This window comes from Barbus barbus (genome assembly GCF_936440315.1).
Source record: "Barbus barbus genome assembly, chromosome: 5".
Lineage (NCBI taxonomy): Eukaryota > Metazoa > Chordata > Actinopteri > Cypriniformes > Cyprinidae > Barbus > Barbus barbus.
In genome coordinates, this window is record NC_136733.1 from 30,502,617 (window position 1) to 30,520,863 (window position 18,247).

The window sequence follows — 18,247 nt, forward strand, 5'->3', positions numbered from 1 at the left end:
CTTTTCTTCCTCAAACATTTTCTGGTACAACACATTTTAAACGTATAAGACTGCCAGCTATGTCTCTAGGAATTTTTGGACTTTTGGAAATCTTCCTGTAGCCATAGACTTTCTAATGTAATAAAACATTTTATTTGACTTGGCCATACTCATCTTTAGCACATGCATGGGCTAAATGTATGTATGTGTAACAGCTCAACCTAATTCAGTTATAGTGTTTCCAAAAGCTTAATTGTCTCTTAACAGTTTTATACCCTACCAAACAAATTGACTTTAAACAGCAATGTTGAATAATTATAACAGCTGTGTAACAAAGAAAACCTATAACTCAAAAATATTCCATTAATAGTAATAACAGTAATAACCCAGTGATATTTTTGTCTAACAGCCAGTGCTCCACACCGAGATCTTGATCTCATCATCATCATCCAGTCTGTCTGTTCTTAATTTTTTTTTTTACTTTTTACATTTTAATTAGTCATTTACTTTATCTATGGACACACAGAGGCTGCATCCACAATAACATACTCTTGTTTTTTTGAATAAGTAATTACTTCACGACTGCAGAAAGAGTATGTTCTATATAGCATGAATGGGTGTAATATGAATGCAATCTGGACATTGACCATGTTGTCATTGTCACATGACCTACCAGCATCCTCTCCCATGGTCTCATGGGATAGTAAAGTGTCCATCGTACACACACTTCAAAATCTCGACTGGAAGTACAGTATTAGGTTATCTGCGTACTTTTTGCCTACTCTTTTAGGAGCACTGTGAATTCAAGCATACTTTTGTCAGTTTTTCACCTACAATATAGTAGGAAAGCATGTGATTTTGGATGCAGACAAGATGTACCAAAGAAAATCCATTAGCCTACATGAGGGAGCCTTGAATATTGTTGTGGACCATGGAGTCAAATAGTTCAAGGTGGTTTAGAAGACAAAGGGTATATATAAACATAAGTAGTACAAGAACTACTTATTCTTTTCGCTACCTTTTAACGATTGAATGGATAGGAGACAATTTCATTTTAAAATTTATGTTGTGTTTTTTCCTTTGTAACAGCTGTACAAAGACAAAATCACAAAATGTAATCCATGAATGCTGCCAGCGACACTGGACAGTATGTAACATGTAGATATGAATTTATTTAAAGTTGTCTAGAAAGGCAAGCGTTGCAGAGGACAAGATGGACAAAAGCTAATCTCTACTTTAGAAAAGGTCACTGCTGGGTGAAATACAAAAGAGAAGAAATTAATAAAAAAGGGCTATACAAAGCTGAACATCCAGCCAGGAGCTGTTTCCATGCACAGATAAACCTTCGCCTATAGAAGAATCTTCAGTTAGAAATCATAAGCATAAGGGTCCCCCAAAGCTGCCGCTCAATTCGTTTCTGGAAACAGTCCCTTAAGGGTCCTGCTGGGGAGATTTACAGGGTAACTTAAAACATACACTTCAACCTGTTTAAAACATTTGCCTACACAATTTCATTTGTGAATGTGAAATGCATACACAGGTCCTACAAAACCACAATATGCACTTAAAAATATTTTACAGTATGTAAAAAAAAAAAACAAACAAACAAAACGAATGACTTTTGGATGGTGGTCTCAGAATCTGCGGCGTTTGTTAGGGCCAAAGTCAACAGGAGGTCCAGGACGAGGGAAGGGAAGAGGGAGACCACCTGGATTACCAGCAGGCCCCTGCTGAAAGAGACAGAGACAGAGGATTACATACTGCACACTTTTCACATTGGACTGAAAGTTGCCAATGTGTGTTGAGAAATCTCTACCTCACTGGAAGCCAAGCTGGCAGCTCCTGCTGTTGTGGTATTTCCACCCATCGGGTTCCTGTTCATAGCCATTCCCTGACCTTTCACCCCAAGAAAGAAAAAAACAATGTTATGTTCAAATGGATAAAAAACATAGTATTTTATATTACAGAACCAAAAAAAGACCAATCGTGTACCATGCATTTTCTATACATCTTAAGTAGGGCAAAACAACAGGACTCCCCTCATGTTGCATTCTTGTAATTTTTTTATCTGTAAAATGCTAGTTAGTTATAGCACTGCACTCAAACTTACTGATTCCGCTCATACACTATGTAACAATTCCCCAAAAGAACTAGATTTTTTGCACCATCGTACAAAAAAAATGCTTATAAATTTCCCAGTATTCAATATTATTACCAAATATTGTGTGCAATCTTTTTATCATCTTGCATTCTTTCAATTAGCACAGGTGTTGTATATCTTTTTGGAACTAACTGATTATAGGCCTCATTGATCTGCGTTTATACATGTCATTTTTGAGTGAACATTGCCGAAATTATCCCCCAATTGTTTTATAAGATCAGATTAATGAGGCTGACAATCAGTTATAAAAAACAATAAATACAAAACCTGTGCTAATTGATAGAAAAGGGTTGACAAAAATATTTAATCCAAGACTATAGAAAGAGGAGAATAATTTCTACATAATTTTTAACCAGCAACACCAAATGAGGTAAAGGGTTGGTAAACCTTCAGCAATTCTTGCTGTGACACTGGTGTTTAAAATGTTCAGTAGTCTAAGCGTGAGTTCAGTGTTGTTAATCACTGAGTGTTTGAGTGAGATTCTCACCTCCCATATGCATCCTCATGTCTGGATCCCTCTGAAAAAGCAAACACAAAGCCCATGAATTAAAAATCCTCACAAATGCAGACAATAACTGTGGAGCTTGGAAACCCCAGACTCACTTTCTCAGAGAAGTTGCTTCCCTGCCCCTGCTGTCTCCTCATTAGGTCCTCAGAGTGAGCACGGAGCTCCTCCTCTCTCCTCCGCCGCTCCTCCTCCTGACGCAGCTCCATCTGTTTCCGTTTCTGCACCTCCTGGCTATGAGCCTCCTCCATTCTCCTCAACTCTTCCTGTCTGCGCAGGAGATCTAAAGCAAAGAGAGGAACAGACATGACTAAGTGCAGTGTGATTGCTGATGGGATGCGCAAAACTATAGGGTTCCTGAATTACTAGTCGTCTGAATTGACTGGTTTTAGGTTCCCCTGACTATGCTTGATTTAAAAAAAAAATTGCTAGACAAAGTGCAGGGGGTCTTATCAATGCTTGTAACACTCCAAAGAGAAAGGAAAACTTGAAATCGCATCATATGACCCCTTTAAAATGGATGAATTAAAGGCAAATTTTGTGTGCCAAAAAAATAAAAAAGGTTTTAATATGGAAAATGTATAACATAATGCCACACTACACGATTTTAGCCTAGATTTTCCACTCTGAGTTTTCTTGAAGATCATCGACAAAAGGCCAAAACCAAAGACAAGCGCATGCTTGTTTACTTTAGTTATGATCGCTCTGTTTAAAAGATCAAAGATACAATCTGAGAGAAGCGCTGACGCCCAAGAGATATGTAGCAGGTTAAATATCTGTACTTATCTGCAATTCAAGCCCTGTGAGTGTGAAATATGCTTTCGTTAAAACTGACATCGGCAACAACAGTCAGTTGTGTACAGTGCGCGAATTAAAGTTGGGTTTGGGGGTTTTTAAAATATAATTTTGGTAGCCCCTGTAATGGGTCGTATTGGCATTACCTCAGCGGTCGAAGAATACTCTACAGTGCTCATTCAAAGACATTTATTGCATGTGTAGATTCAGTCGAGTAATAAAGTTTACCCTCTTTAACTTAATGCTGTTGAACTGAATTTATGGAGCAAACATTTTGCTAAAATAACCATAACATTAACAGCAACGCTGAAATACAAGCGCGCGGTTCTGTCAGTCAGATGCACGTGTTACTATAACAAACACTGTGCGTTTTCTTTCAGAATCATCACTGGCTGTCAGAAAGACAAAAATAGGTAAGACATAAGTTGCATAAAAATAACAAACATGTCAATTAAAGCATTCAGACTTGCATAGCAGGAAAACAGTCTTCCTGTCAAGCTCTAAAACTGGGTTCACCAAAGTAGAGTTTTGGGAGCGAAAAGCAGATCATTTTTATTAAATCATAAAAATGTAAAAAAAACAAAAACAAAAAACAATCCAAAATGTCTAATGCTGTTTGGGGGAATATTTCAAACAAATAATTGAACTATATTTGAAAATATTTGAAGGAGTTTGGCTAATGTGACAAATGACAACCTGTGTGTGCTCACCTTGTCTCATTAGCATGACTTGGTGCTCATGTCGTGCTGCTTCCATTTCAGTCTCCAGCTTCTCTTGGGCCTCTTTGATGTTTCGATCAACCTGATCAAACTGCTGCTTCTCCATTTCCATTAAGGCCTTCCAGCGCATAGCATACTCGTACTCAAACGAGCCTGGCTGAGCGAACCGGGGCGGCTGCTCACGCTCTCTGATGGACAGATAGAGGAAGGCGTGTCAGTTTATGTATGTGGTGGGTAGCTTTGTAATAAGTGGGATAATTTACACTTAAACAGTCATCATCATAAAAATTAAAGTGAGAGCCTTTCACATTGTTCTTCCGATTAAAGGGTTAGTTCACCCAAAAACGAAAATTCTGTCATGATTTTGTAAGTTTCCGTAACCTCTCCAGATCTGAAAAACACTTTTTAATATTTAGTACTTTTTTAATACTTATAGGAAGCCTGGGTAACCATTTGGTTACACATAACCGTTTACAATGCATACGAGAACATGAACTCACTTGTGATATAGTGCGTTTTTGTTAATAAGTCTCTCAGGAAGTCCTTCATCCTCATCAAGCTGCTCCATCGGCTCAACGGTAACAGGCCTGGGGAAACTGAGTTTGGGAAAGAAAGGCAAACTTTAGTAAACCAACTACTATTAACACACATTTAAATAAAATGAAAGCAGCAGGCACTCACGCGGTGAGAAGGTAGGCCCCATCTCCGCAACGGTCCAGAGCTTTCCTGGCAGAGGGTTTGTTGGCAAACTCCACAATGCCTTTCCCAGTCGGCCTGCCACGATCATCGACGATGACAATGGCCCGTTCGATCGGACCGAACATGGCGAAAGCCTCCTCCAGGAGCTCGTTGGACACAAACTGAGGCAGGTTCTTGACCATCAGCGCAGCGCCGTGAGTGGCAAAACGCACACGGACCTGGCGACCTCGGAACACAGTGTCATCCAGTTCTGCTTTTGCTATGTCCGCAAGAGTCTTTGTTTCCTAATGAGAAGAGAGCAGCAGGTCAAGGTTAATGTTGCCTTTGTTCTTTGCTGTCTGATAACAGATACACACATCATTGAAAAAGAAACATGAAAATGCACAAAACATCGTTTCTGCAGGTTTTATGAAGGTGAATCTAGACTTTGAAAGACCAAATAAGGAGAATTTCAGGAACATAATATCAATATGGTCTCTAAATGTAAATGTCTTCTCTTAGCAATGCTTCAAAGTTGTAAAATACCACTTAAATCAAGAGAGATTCAGGGATAGTTCACCCAAAAATTAAAATTTGATGTTTATCTGCTTACCCCCAGGGCATCCAAGATGTAGGTGACTTTGTTTCTTCAGTAGAACACAAACGAAGATTTTTAACTCAAACCGTTGCAGTCTGTCAGTCATATAATTGCAGTCAATGGGACTGCATTTTTATTTTTTTTAATTGTTTGATATTAATTTTTTGCAGGAGATGCAACATTTAATGCCATGAATTTATCGATTTAAGTCTTCAATTTAATATTAAAAGTGGAAGAGAGAATTTAGACCTTTAAAGACCTGCAAAAACCCTGATGAAAAAATCTTTAACTAAAAATTAAGTTACAAAAAAAAAAAGTTTGGTTATGAATTGTCAGGTAAGTCTCATTGAAATAAACTACCAGTCACTTTCTTTAAAACTCACCAGCCTGATGAAGCCAAAGCCTCTTTCCTTGTTGATGAAAATCTCTGAAGGTTTTCCATACTTGGAGAAGAGCTTCTCCACATCCTCCTCTGTGGTTCCAGTGGGCAGGTTCCCCACAAACAGCCTGCTCCTCTGCGTGTAGGTCTTCTCACCTGGCTTCCTGAAGTTCTGCAGGTCTATAGTGAAAGCAGCATCTGCAAGAGAGAAGGCTCAGTCAGTAACTATGACTTTAACAAAGTCAAAGATCTGTCCCATCAGCCCACAACTGTTGCTTACTCGGGCTGCTCTGCTCTCCAGCATCAGTGTGTTGTCCATTGCTGTCGGCTCCTGAGGGCTTCCTCTGCTGTTCCTGCTGGGGGTTGGGCTGCTGTCGGGGTGGGCCGTGATTCTGCTGCTCTGAACGGGGTCCTCTGTTTCCTTGCATCTATTAAGGCACATGAACATCAATACAAACTTGATTTCATTGATTTTTAAAACCTCAGAAGAATAAGGCCCATTCAAAAGTGTAAACAAGGCCATGATGAGTAAGATGATTCACTGACATTACAGCATCCTTTAATTGCAAATGTAATGAAATGCTTAATGACAAACAACACACATGAACAAGAGACACTGGAAATCAACAAATTATGACTCCCATTACGTTATAAAATAAAATAGCACAACGGAGCTTGAAACTATAAGAATATGTAGCATTGAACATGTTATTTGAATTATAATTTAAAGAAGAAATAAGATGCATATTTAACGCCCAATGCGTTAGATAATGAGTGTTTTAACAGATTTAATTAAGAACGTGATTTCTTTATTGTGGATGCAATTTAATGTCTTTGTTTTCAGTGATTGTTTGATTCTTCGTTTTGTACGCTAACGTATGTTTTGATCTCAAGCTTGAATTACGAACATTAGTCAGTGTAGCTTAGTGCATGCATTTTTACATTATTAACTGTCTGATTTCTTCATAAATAAGCGTGTAATTTATAGGTTTGTAAAACGGAGCCGAGCCGGCCAGACGCTCAACACGACAAACGGCCCGGACTCATCTCCAGCTCATATGCACAAACACATTGATTCATAAACGAAAGCATTCAACATATGCATACAATACAAAAGCCATACAAACGTCTAAATACCTTTTATAAGAGTATTTAATCCGCTCCAGTAACACACGCAGTGTTGCTCACAAAGAAGAGAGAGGCTGAACGCCGTGCACCTCAACCTGCTGCCTGATCTAGCTGCTCATTGGCTGGCGTGGGTTTTCCGGCGTACGTTCTGACGCTTTCGATTGGCCAATTTCACGTCAATAAAATGACGTTTACAAGTTCCAAATGTTCCATTGGTTGTAGCCGTTTTTAAACCCAGATATTTAGGCCAACATTGGTTGTTGTTCGTAGGAAATGACGAAAAAACCAGTTAGTGAGCGGCGTGGATTGAGAAACGCTAATGTAAAAATTGGGAACTCCCGGCGCCGACCAGTGTTGAACAAAGGAAACGCAATTAACAAAACAAGTGTCGATTTCAATTAAAAGAAATGAACCAATGTACACTTTTTATCTGGTGATTCTCTTTACTTTTATTAATTATAATTTTATTGTTTACACAATGACAAGAACTTTATACGTATTGGAAATAAGTAACTGAAGTGAGGGATTTGGGGTTAATTTTAATGAGCCAGTCAAGTTTATTTTAATTTTTTTTAATTGTTTGATTTTTATATATCATCATATACATTTCTGAAATTGTATCTAATAGGATAGAAAGTGAGACAAACCAACCAATACCATAAAGCATCAAAGAACGAGTATATAAACTAATATTTAATATATCAATACATATACAAGGGGGCATGAAAATACTGCATGACCCATATATAATAAATGTTTCTAATTACGATCCACCTGTTTCTTAAACCAAATGGAACAATGTGTAACACCAAAAAAACCTCCTTTAATAAACTCCATTCAGAGATGACAGATTGGAAAGTTTGTATATGACAGACTGTAGTCAAATAGATAAGCATGTTCAGCATGTATTAAAAAATAAACCTAGAAAAATAAATTATTGTCAAAATAAAAATAATCGTAACAATGCCCACATCCGATTACAGATCCGTTCTCCACATTCCTGGTACGCACGCAAGTGTACAGCTGCGACGAGAAAAAAACTATTCATGTCTCCTTCTGCTTTGGATACCCAAAATAGACCATTATTCTAACTTTCCTATTTACCAAAACAGCTTACAGAAAACATGTCCAATGGGAACCAAATACAGCAGTACTATTACCACAGGTCTCTCAGCTAAACACGTCCCTCAGTCAGACAAAGCATCAATTATTTAATCAGATTTGTGAGTTTATTTCCATGCAGTAAGGTCAGCTTTGTTCTGCACTATGTGATAAATTGAATGAGGCCAATTTGGAAGTCTGTTAATCCTATTTGGGTTTGACTCTCTTTGCTCCTTCCTTATAGTCCTCCAGGGTGAGTTTGTAGCCCCAGTGCTGGAGAGTCTGTCTGACCACTGGGGAAACACTGGGGTTGTCATAAACACACCCAGACCGGACCACTTTTGTGATGAGGTTCTGTCGCCACCGACCTTTGACTCCTGCACATTTGGCCCAGCGACTGATCTGGCGTGCATCGTCCTCTGTTCGCCTGCCCTGGTAAAACCTGCAGGGAAGATGGAACAAGAATGTGTTAAAAAGACTCTAGTCTTCAGTCCTCAGTGTCACATGATTCCTCAGAAATCATTGTAATATGCTGATTTGGTGCTTAAAAAACATCTCTTATTATTATAGATAGATATATTTCCTTTGATTAATAGAAAGTTCAAAAGTAAAAGTGAAATTGCTTTTTCGCAACAATGTTATTTTGTGCAACTTTCCTGCCAATTTTGATTAGTTTAATATGTCCTTGCTAAATGAACAAATGACATTTTTAAACCCAGACTTCTGAACAATAGTGAATGGTGAGTTGCAGAAGCTCTTGCCTGCAGTACCACTGGAACCAGCCATATGGATCCTGGGGAATAATCCAGCCACTGCTTTCCCACATCTCCAGACTGCCTCCACATTTTACTTTATAGGTGTTCACGTTTTCCCTGTACGTGGATGAAGCCACCTGAAATAAACCCAAATAAAAAAAAAAAAAATAAAAAAACTCTCATAAAACCTGCTTAGTACTGCACAAATGTTTAAATTATTTCTCAAATTCAAGCACACAACAGCAGCTCCAAGTTGGACGTGAATATGTTGTTTCTGTCAACTGTGAATGATTGCTGGCTTGTGGCAATCTAGCTGTTGTCAACTACAGCATGTGGCAATCAACTATTCATACATTTTATAGTCTCATCACAAGACGGCATAAATCATACACACAAAGAGAGTACATTCAGCTCTTTTATCCGCTACAGACTCTTGCCATGAAAATATCACAAAAATATTTACTATTGAGATGTAATGCTAATGATTAGCACCTGTCTAGAGTTGTTTAGTCCATCCAGCCAGTCTTTGGGAAGCTCCTGCCAAACATCTTTGTAATGTTGCTCTGTTAAAAAAAAAAAAAAAACCTCTTTAAGATTTACAGTTGATTGCAGAACTATTGTTAGACATTTGAGTGCATATAATCAACCTCTCTGACTGCCAAAGGACATGTGGAGAAATGTAAAAAAAAAGAAAGAAAAAAAAGAAGACTTGTCCTGTTTTCCTTGCTCAAGTCTGAAGTACTTGTGAAGAGTTTTTAAGTGGAAAGTACAGAAAACAACTGAAAATATTTCTTCTTGTTTTCTTTTTACTTGTCAAAGTGCACATGCATTTCTTCAAATTGGTCAAAATGTATTACAATTTTACATTTCACAGTTCTATAATAAAAGCTGCATTTAGTGGATGCAACTACAGACTTTTTCCCAATTCATCTCAGCAAAACTGCTCAAGCTCAGTCAGGTTGCAGAGAGATAATTAGTGGACAGCTGTTTTCAAAACAATTGTTTAAAATAGCTTCAGAAAGGAAAATGACATCATTTGCTCATGAATTGATCCTCTGCAGTGAATGGGTACCGTCAGAATGAGAGTCCAAACAGCTGATAAAATAATCCATATGACCCCAGTCCATCAATTAATGTCTCATGAAGTGAAAAAAGTAAGAAACAAATCCATCATTAAGGTGTATTACTTTAAACCATTGTCCATAATCCATAACAATACTTCCCCCACTGAAAAAGCCCATCCACTGTCCTCTCGCATCAAAATTCACCAACATATTTGTTTAAAACCATTTTGGACAGGTTTTGCTTGTAAAATGTGCTTGACCTGTGGATATTTCTCCCCTGACTCACAACCCTAATTCCAGAGAAGTTGGGACATTTAGTAAACTTTTATTCAATTGACAAAAGTACAGATTTCCAAAGTTTTCACTGACCAACATAAATGTATTTTGTAAATATGAACAAATTTGATTTTAATGGCCGCAACATACTCCAAATTATTTGAGAAAGAGGCATGTTTAACACTGTGTCACATCAACCTTCCTTTTAATTACAATGTTTCATTGTTGAGGATACTAATTGTTAAAGTTTTGCAAGCAAATTTTTTGTCCAGTCTAGACTTCAGATACAAGCTGACAACTGATACAAGATTTCAGAAGCTCAGCAGTCTATGATCGTCACTGTCTGATTCTCCTTTTCATGACTGGTCATACATTTTCAATAGGAGTCACATCTGGACTGCAAGCAGGCCAGTCTAGCACATTCACTCTGAGTCTACGAAACCACACTGTTGTAGCACATGCAGAATGACAACTGGCATTGTCTTGATCTAATAACCATGGATTTGCCATGAAAGACATCTTCTTGATGCAGTATATGTCTCTGTAAAATCCCAATATATGCCTCCATGTCAATAGTGCCTTGACACATATGCCAGTCACCCATGCTGTTTCATCTGCTGCACCCCCATACCATGACAGACGTTTGCTTTTGCTTCTGTTGCTGGTGAAAGTCAGATGGTCCCTTTGGTCTCTCTGGACCGAGAAATCGAAATCCATTTTTCCTGTTGAAATGTGGACTCATTTGAGTACAACACACATTTTCACTCTTTTATTGACTATCTGAGATGAGCTCTGGCCCAGAGAATCCAGCAGCATCACTGTATAGAATTGATGTATAGCTTTCTCTCAGAGTAACAGATATTCAAGTTGCATTTCTTGATGCAGCTGCAGACTGTGGTAAATGACAGTGGTTTTCCGAAGTACTCCTGAGCCCATGTGGCTATTTCTAACACCGCAGTATGCAATGCAATACAGTACGCAGTATGGCTCAAAGGTCAAGCACACACAGGTTTCCTGCCTTGCCCTACATGTACTGTGATTTCTCTGGATTCCCTGAATCGTTTCACAATATTATGTATGGTACTTGGTGAAAGACCTAAATTCTTCGCAATTTTGCATTACGAAATGTAATTTTTGATTTGTTTGACATTTCTCTCGTGAAATTTGACACAAAGTGATGAGCCATGATCTAGCTTTGCTTGCAAAGACTGAGATGCTCCTTTTATACACAAACATGATACCTTGACCTATTACCAATTTACCTGCTTTTACTGGCCATGTTCACACAGCAGCAGAATACGGTTGTCAATCCTGTATTTATGTGCTTAAAACGGTTACGTTCACACACAGTTCGGTTATTTACGGGTGTGACAACCGCATTTTGTAACCGAACTAAATTTTCAGGACTGCATTCTCGGAACACACGCACTGTGTGAACGGAACAGGACTGGACAACTAGTTGCCTGTCACGTCATACATACCGCACAAACGAGCGTCTAATGTGTGCTATGTGTTTTCGGTAACTTACAGTGACGGAGAAATGAGCTGCATGTCATCTGAATGTTTTAGATCCCGTCAGTTTTCCACTGGAGCCGTTCCCTTCAGTTTTGTGTTCTGTGCATAACTGAAATGCCCCGACCTCTACCCAAATTTAAAAGCTGCTGTCAGTTAATGAAGATTTGACGAAGTAACTCGCGGCTCGATTGGACTCTTGTGTCAGAAAGTGATAAGAATTTCAGTTTTATGGACGTCGCCATCTTTGATTTTACTTTGGTCTCTGTCGCTATGGTTACTGGTAAGGAATACGGGCTTGACTCCCATTTCACATTCATACAGACAGAATTCTAAATGCAACTGTAAGCTGCTGTGTGAACGGGACATTTCGAGACTCACACTCATAAAGAAAATGCGGTTGTCAATCCCAAAAATTGACAGTGTGAACGTAGCCACTGTGAACTGTTTCAAAACAGTTTAACATGGATATTCTATAACCTTTTCACTTTTATTTAGCATCTGACCCAACTTTTTTGGAATGTTTTGCAGACGTCAAAAACAAAATTTGTTCATATTTACAAAATACATTTACATTGGTCAGTGATAACTTTGGAAATCTTTTTTCTGTACTTATCAATTAAATAATAGTTAAAGAGAATTAACAAATCACTGATTATTGATTTTACAAAACGTCCCAACTTCTCTGGAATTGGGGGTGTAGACAAGACAACACTGGAGAAAGCAATATTATGAATGGAAGACTTGTATTTTAGCTGGAAACAATGGTCTGAAGTTTAAAAAAATGTCCTATTGAAGGATTTATGTATTAAAAACATGCATCTTTTGCTTTACAATATGCTAAATGATGGACTAAAGTCATGTGGATTATTATGGTATTCATCGGCTATTTGGACTCCTGACAGCACCCATTCACTGAAGAGGATCCACTGGTGAGTAATGTGATGTAATGCTACATTTTTCCAAATCTGTTCCAATAAAGTAGCACCTTGGATGGCCTGAGGGTGAGTACATTTTCAGCAAACTTTCATTTTGGGGTGACCTATTTCTTTAAGTCTACCCACAATTGCTCAACTGAGATCTAGAGTCTTTGCCACTTAGGACTATTGACATTCATGTTTTTAACCCTTTTTTTTTTTTTTGCATTTGTTTGCTACATTTATTTTACCCTCTACCTTCATAAGGGCCAGTTAAATAGAAGCAGCCACATTGCATAATGTTTCTAGTGCCATACTTAATGTTGTGCTTCGAAGGATGCGCAGTTATTGGCTTACACCAAACATGGTGTTTAGTCTGATTGCCAAAAGCCTTAATTTTGGTCACATCAGAATATAGTTCCTCACATGCCTTCTGGTAAAGTGTAGATATCACATGACATTTTAACAGTGGCTTTCTCACACAGAAGTAACTGGTGAAGCGCCCAGACAGCATTTGTTTGTTGTAACCAATCTCAGTCATTAGAGCGTGTAACATCTTCAGAGTTGTTTCCTCTCACCAGTTCTGTCACAATACTGACTCACCATTCAATAGATCTTAATTAACTATTTATGTGACTTTGAAAACCAATTGGTGGTAACTTTTAGACTATGATAAAGTCCACTCTAAAAATGGGCATAAAATTGAAAATGCTGTTGAAAGAAAGAAAGAAAGAAAGAAAGAAAGAAAGAAAGAAAGAAAGAAAAAGAAAGAATTAATAATCAATAACTGAAGCTAACAAGACATACTTGTGATACTGGAGTAGATGGGCCTAAAATAGGTACCCCCAAAACTGCCTGCCTGTAAAACCTCTTTAGGAGTCATGTTAGGTGTGAACTCTGGGTGGTCTGCAACAACAGAAAAATGAAAAATTAGTGAATGAATGAATAAATCATAAACCTATAGCACAAAACATTCTTAGCTTCACCTTTAAACACAAGTTGTCCTTTCTCATTCCTCTTTATTTCAGAGGTATTTTTGCCACCATCTGAGTTGGTTTTCTTATCATCCTCAGGCCAGTCTTTGGAGTGGGCAGATTTATTTTTTTTCCCTTTGTCCTTCTCTTTGCCAGAAAGCTTCACTTTAGTTTTTGTAGAGTCAGCTTTACCAATAAGACCTGAGGATCAGAGAAAAATAATCTGGCTAAATAATCTGGCTAACCTAAAAAGCCTTCATCTCTGAAACATAAATATAAAATATGTAAATTAGGATAAGGAAAAGCGCAAAATAACAACTGTTTGTCTGTCAAGAGCATACATTAATATATTTTTACATATATAAATAAAGTCTATTTTCTTCTGCAAATGTGGATAAGAAAATAATGTGTTGGATGAGAAAAAATGCTGTGTGAAATAATAATAATAATATTACGCATGAGGTCAAATAACGTACAAACTAACACTGTCCAACATATGGTGGGTAAAGTTTCAAAAAGCAAGGCAGTGTTACTTTTGACTCCACTGAGCTCAGGCATTCACACATCCTCCTAAAACTGAAACTCGCATACTCTCTTGAGTAGGTACTTTTTAGAATAAGTAATTACTTTGCAACCAGAAAAAGAGTATGCTCTATATAGTACGAATGTCATCTATTGCATTCGAAATTGTCACGTGACCTACCAACAACAGTTTTTATCAGTACTGCGAATTCAGGCATCCTTCTTTTGTCACATACTGTTTTTCATCTACTATATATAGTAGGGTAGTATGCGATTTCGGATGCAGCCGAAGTGTACCGCGGATGCTGGGGGTGGGAGGCTACATGTCATGTGATTGGTGCGTCAATGCAATAATGCCTGCCTTATGTGCTCCTCATCATTATGATTGGCTGATTATCCTGTCAACACAATAAAACATGCCTCTCATGCATAATGGACAAATCGAACTTAATGGTTTTAATGGACAAACTAATTGCAAATTAAACAAATCAACTAGTCAGATCACTTTCGACCACATCCAAATTAAATTTACAAGCGATGACTTGAAATGTCTGCGGCCCTTCAAAGGACAAGTTCAGCACATCTCTGAGTGTTTTGTTCCTGAATGAATCAATCGTTTAAATGATTCGGTTCAGTCGCAATGAATCACTTATTAACAGTGACTTAATGCCACCTACTGGTGGTTTTAATTTCACATTTACAGTATTTATTTTATTTTTTTTATAATTTCAAATATCAGTATTCAACGTTTTATGAATCAAAACATGATTCATTCATTTGTAACTGCAGATTAAAGCATTCCATGTCCTTCAGAGCTGCATTAAACAGTGGTTAAATATATCTATTCCACTTCAGATGCAGTTTCTGTGCTTCCTCTGCATTGCAAAGATGAATTTTGTTGATACTGATTTCATTTGTTTGGTAACAGACTAAATGTCTTATTATACTAATTGTCTGATTAAACTGAACTCTAATTAAAAATTTAAATTTGAAAATTCACATATAAAGAAGTAAATAGCATTTAATTTTTAGTTTAAAATAAAATAATTGTATTTGTAATTAATACTCCCTTTTTATTTTAAAATACAACAGTATTATCTTTTTTTTTTTCATTATTTTATTTAAAACGAAAAATCTAACTAAATAAACTAAATGCGTTAAATAATTATATTTATAACTCAATTTAAAAAGAAAAAAAATCTCTCTCCGGGCAAGTAACTTTTATACTTGGACAAGTAAATGACAAATTTACTTGTCCGAAGGACAACCACATGAGAATACTTAATTTCAAGCCCTGAATAAATATTAGTTATTTTATTTTTATTCTAGTTAATGATGCTTGTTGATAGCGTGAAGCAAATGTGAAAAAGATGTGAAAATGTAGTACATAAAAGGTCACCAATGCTGTAGATAGATAGATAGATAGATAGATAGACAGATAGATAGACAGATGATAGATAGATAGATAGATAGATAGATAGATAGATAGATAGATAGATAGATAGATAGATAGATAGATAGATAGATAGATAGATAGAGACAGACAGACAGACAGACAGACAGACAGACAGACGATGATAGATAGATAGATAGATAGATAGATAGATAGATAGATAGATAGATAGATAGATAGATAGATAGATAGATAGATAGATAGATAGATAGATAGATAGAGACAGACAGACAGACAGACAGACAGACGATGATAGATAGATAGATAGATAGATAGATAGATAGATAGATAGATAGATAGATAGATAGATAGATAGATAGATAGATAGATAGATAGACAGATGATAGATAGATAGATAGATAGACAGATGATAGATAGACAGATGATAGATAGATAGATAGATAGATAGATAGATAGATAGATAGATAGATAGATAGATAGATAGATAGATAGATAGATAGATAGATAGAGACAGACAGACAGACAGACAGACAGACAGACAGACGATGATAGATAGATAGATAGATAGATAGATAGATAGATAGATAGATAGACAGATAGATAGACAGATAGATAGATAGATAGATAGATAGATAGATAGATAGATAGATAGACAGATAGATAGACAGATGATAGATAGATAGATAGACAGATGATAGATAGATAGATAGATAGATAGATAGATAGATAGATAGATAGATAGATAGATAGATAGATAGATAGATAGATAGATAGATAGATAGATAGATACCGTCTGATTTCTGCACTGCGCGGCTCTTTCCCTTGTTTTTGTCTTTTATTTTCTGTCTCTTCTTCCCAGGCGCTTTTAAATCATCCGGAACTGCTTTTCTTTTCGTTTTCCTACTATCTCTTTCATCCTCGTCTCTCATGTCTGAATGACTTTTGTAACTTAAGGAAATTGGTTTAATGAGAAATAGGTTATATATACAAGGACACTTTGCTTAGAAGACGAGCAAAGAGTTAACTAATAAACTACATAAACTGCTGCTGCTTGACAACCACCGATTCTGCGTTTATGCAACACGGTGTAGTGCGCATGCGCGCACAGGGAAGGCATAACAGAACTAATATGCAGTGCTTTCTTAATTAATATGAACATACCGAAGCTTAGTTTATCATTTAGAAAGAAGTTTTCCTAACGAAACCTTAGCAAGAATTAAATCCCAATTTTTTGTAGAGCTGTTGCAAATTCCTTCAGACAAGGGTACAGTACATCCTCTCTTTTTTTCCACGTACAAAAGGTTTTGTCAATTTATGATAACGGATTTTTAATTTTAAATTGATATTTTGTCTATCTATCTATCTATCTATCTATCTATCTATCTATCTATCTATCTATCTATCTATCTATCTATCTATCTATCTATCTATCTATCTGTCTATCTATCTATCTATCTATCTGTCTGTCTATCTGTCTGTCTGTCTGTCTGTCTGTCTGTCTGTCTTATAGCTTCTTGCTTTGTTGAAGCTGACATTTGTTTATCATGTTCACTCCCAAAAGACTTCAATAAAACAGTTTTTACAGCGTAGGCAGTGGATTCCTCTCATACTACAACTTGTCTGTAGTTCTGATGGCCCTTTCTGGTCTATTCACTTTGTTTCTGAAGGCGTACGGTTCCAAAGTTTTCGGTAAGTTTTTATCAAATCTCAGTTGGCTTATAGCTACTCATTCCAGCTTTTCTTTAAACGTATCATGTATAATTTATTTCTGCTTAATTTTGTGTTTTATACATTGTACAAAACTAGATGTTCTAAAGACATATTTAGCATTTAATTAGTGATGTCAAATGATTAATCACAATTAATCGCATCCAAAATAAAAGTTTTTGTTTACATAATATATGTATGTGTATTGAGTTTATTTGTTATGTAGGCTATATATAAATACACTCACATACAGTGTATAGTTTGAAAACATTTATACTGTATGTATATACATTTATATTATAATATTTTATATTATATATTAATATATTTAACATATAAACATAGCATATTTTTCTTAAATATATACATGCATGTGTTTGTATTTATATATACATAATAAATATACACAGTACACACTCATTATGTAAAAAAAACTTTTATTTTGGATGCAATTAATCGCGATTAATAGTTTGACAGTACTACTGTCAGTCCTCTGTCGTGTGTGTCATGTGTTCCCGCCTCTTGTGTCCATATTTGGTTTATTTCCTGTTAAATATAATCATTAGTTAAAAGGGATCCGGCTGTAGGGGCCGGGCCGAGGGGTCTGAGGCCAAGGCCCCGAAGACCATCTGCCATGGCCTCCTGAGCTCCCAGCTCCGACTTGGCCTCCGTCTGTCTGTTCGCTCTGGAGGTCCCCGTCCTGTGTTCCTGTCCGTGTCTGTCCTGAGGGGTCTCCAGAGCGCCCACCCCCCCTCCTCGATGGAACTGTTAAGGCTCGGGACAAGCCTTTCAGGAGGGGGGAGTTATGTCAGTCCTCTGTCGTGTGTGTGTCATGTGTTCCCGCCTCTTGTGTCCATATTTGGTTTGTTTCCTGTCCTTGTTAAATGTAATCATTAGTTTACTCTTGTCCAGCTGTGTTTGTCTAATTATCTATGATTTACCTGTGTATTTATAGTCCTCTCTATTCAGTTGGATGTCGTCTGGTCTACTCGTTACTCCCCGGTGTTCCTGTCTGTGTCTGCCTTGCCTTGTCTTGCCCTGCCTTGATGTCTTCATTAAAGCC

At 37.0% G+C, this 18,247-nt stretch overlaps 2 protein-coding genes across 3 annotated transcripts; both read right to left on the bottom strand.

The window, feature by feature from the left end:
- Positions 1-465: 465 nt before the first annotated feature.
- LOC306869689 (non-POU domain-containing octamer-binding protein-like) lies at positions 466-7,052 on the bottom strand. 2 transcript variants are annotated; one of them, XM_079416552.1, is made up of 10 exons: positions 6,952-7,052; positions 6,095-6,242; positions 5,819-6,012; positions 4,841-5,142; positions 4,660-4,755; positions 4,151-4,347; positions 2,744-2,928; positions 2,628-2,658; positions 1,796-1,875; positions 466-1,709 (listed from the first exon to the last, which is right to left on the bottom strand). In XM_079416552.1, exons 2-10 carry the CDS (start codon positions 6,240-6,242, stop codon positions 1,614-1,616), a joined length of 1,329 nt encoding a protein of 442 aa, XP_079272678.1. In that variant the 5' UTR covers positions 6,952-7,052; the 3' UTR covers positions 466-1,613. The 2 variants fall into 2 exon arrangements, with proteins under 2 accessions (XP_079272678.1, XP_079272679.1); XM_079416553.1 differs by having other exon boundaries at positions 473-1,706; positions 6,952-7,051.
- A 479-nt stretch (positions 7,053-7,531) lies between these two features.
- On the bottom strand, positions 7,532-16,406 carry LOC306869488 (uncharacterized protein; the record flags this gene model as incomplete). Its single annotated transcript, XM_079416256.1, has 6 exons — positions 7,532-8,485; positions 8,805-8,935; positions 9,291-9,361; positions 13,375-13,473; positions 13,554-13,742; positions 16,268-16,406. 6 exons carry the CDS (start codon positions 16,404-16,406, stop codon positions 8,251-8,253), a joined length of 864 nt encoding a protein of 287 aa, XP_079272382.1. The 3' UTR covers positions 7,532-8,250.
- Positions 16,407-18,247: the final 1,841 nt, after the last annotated feature.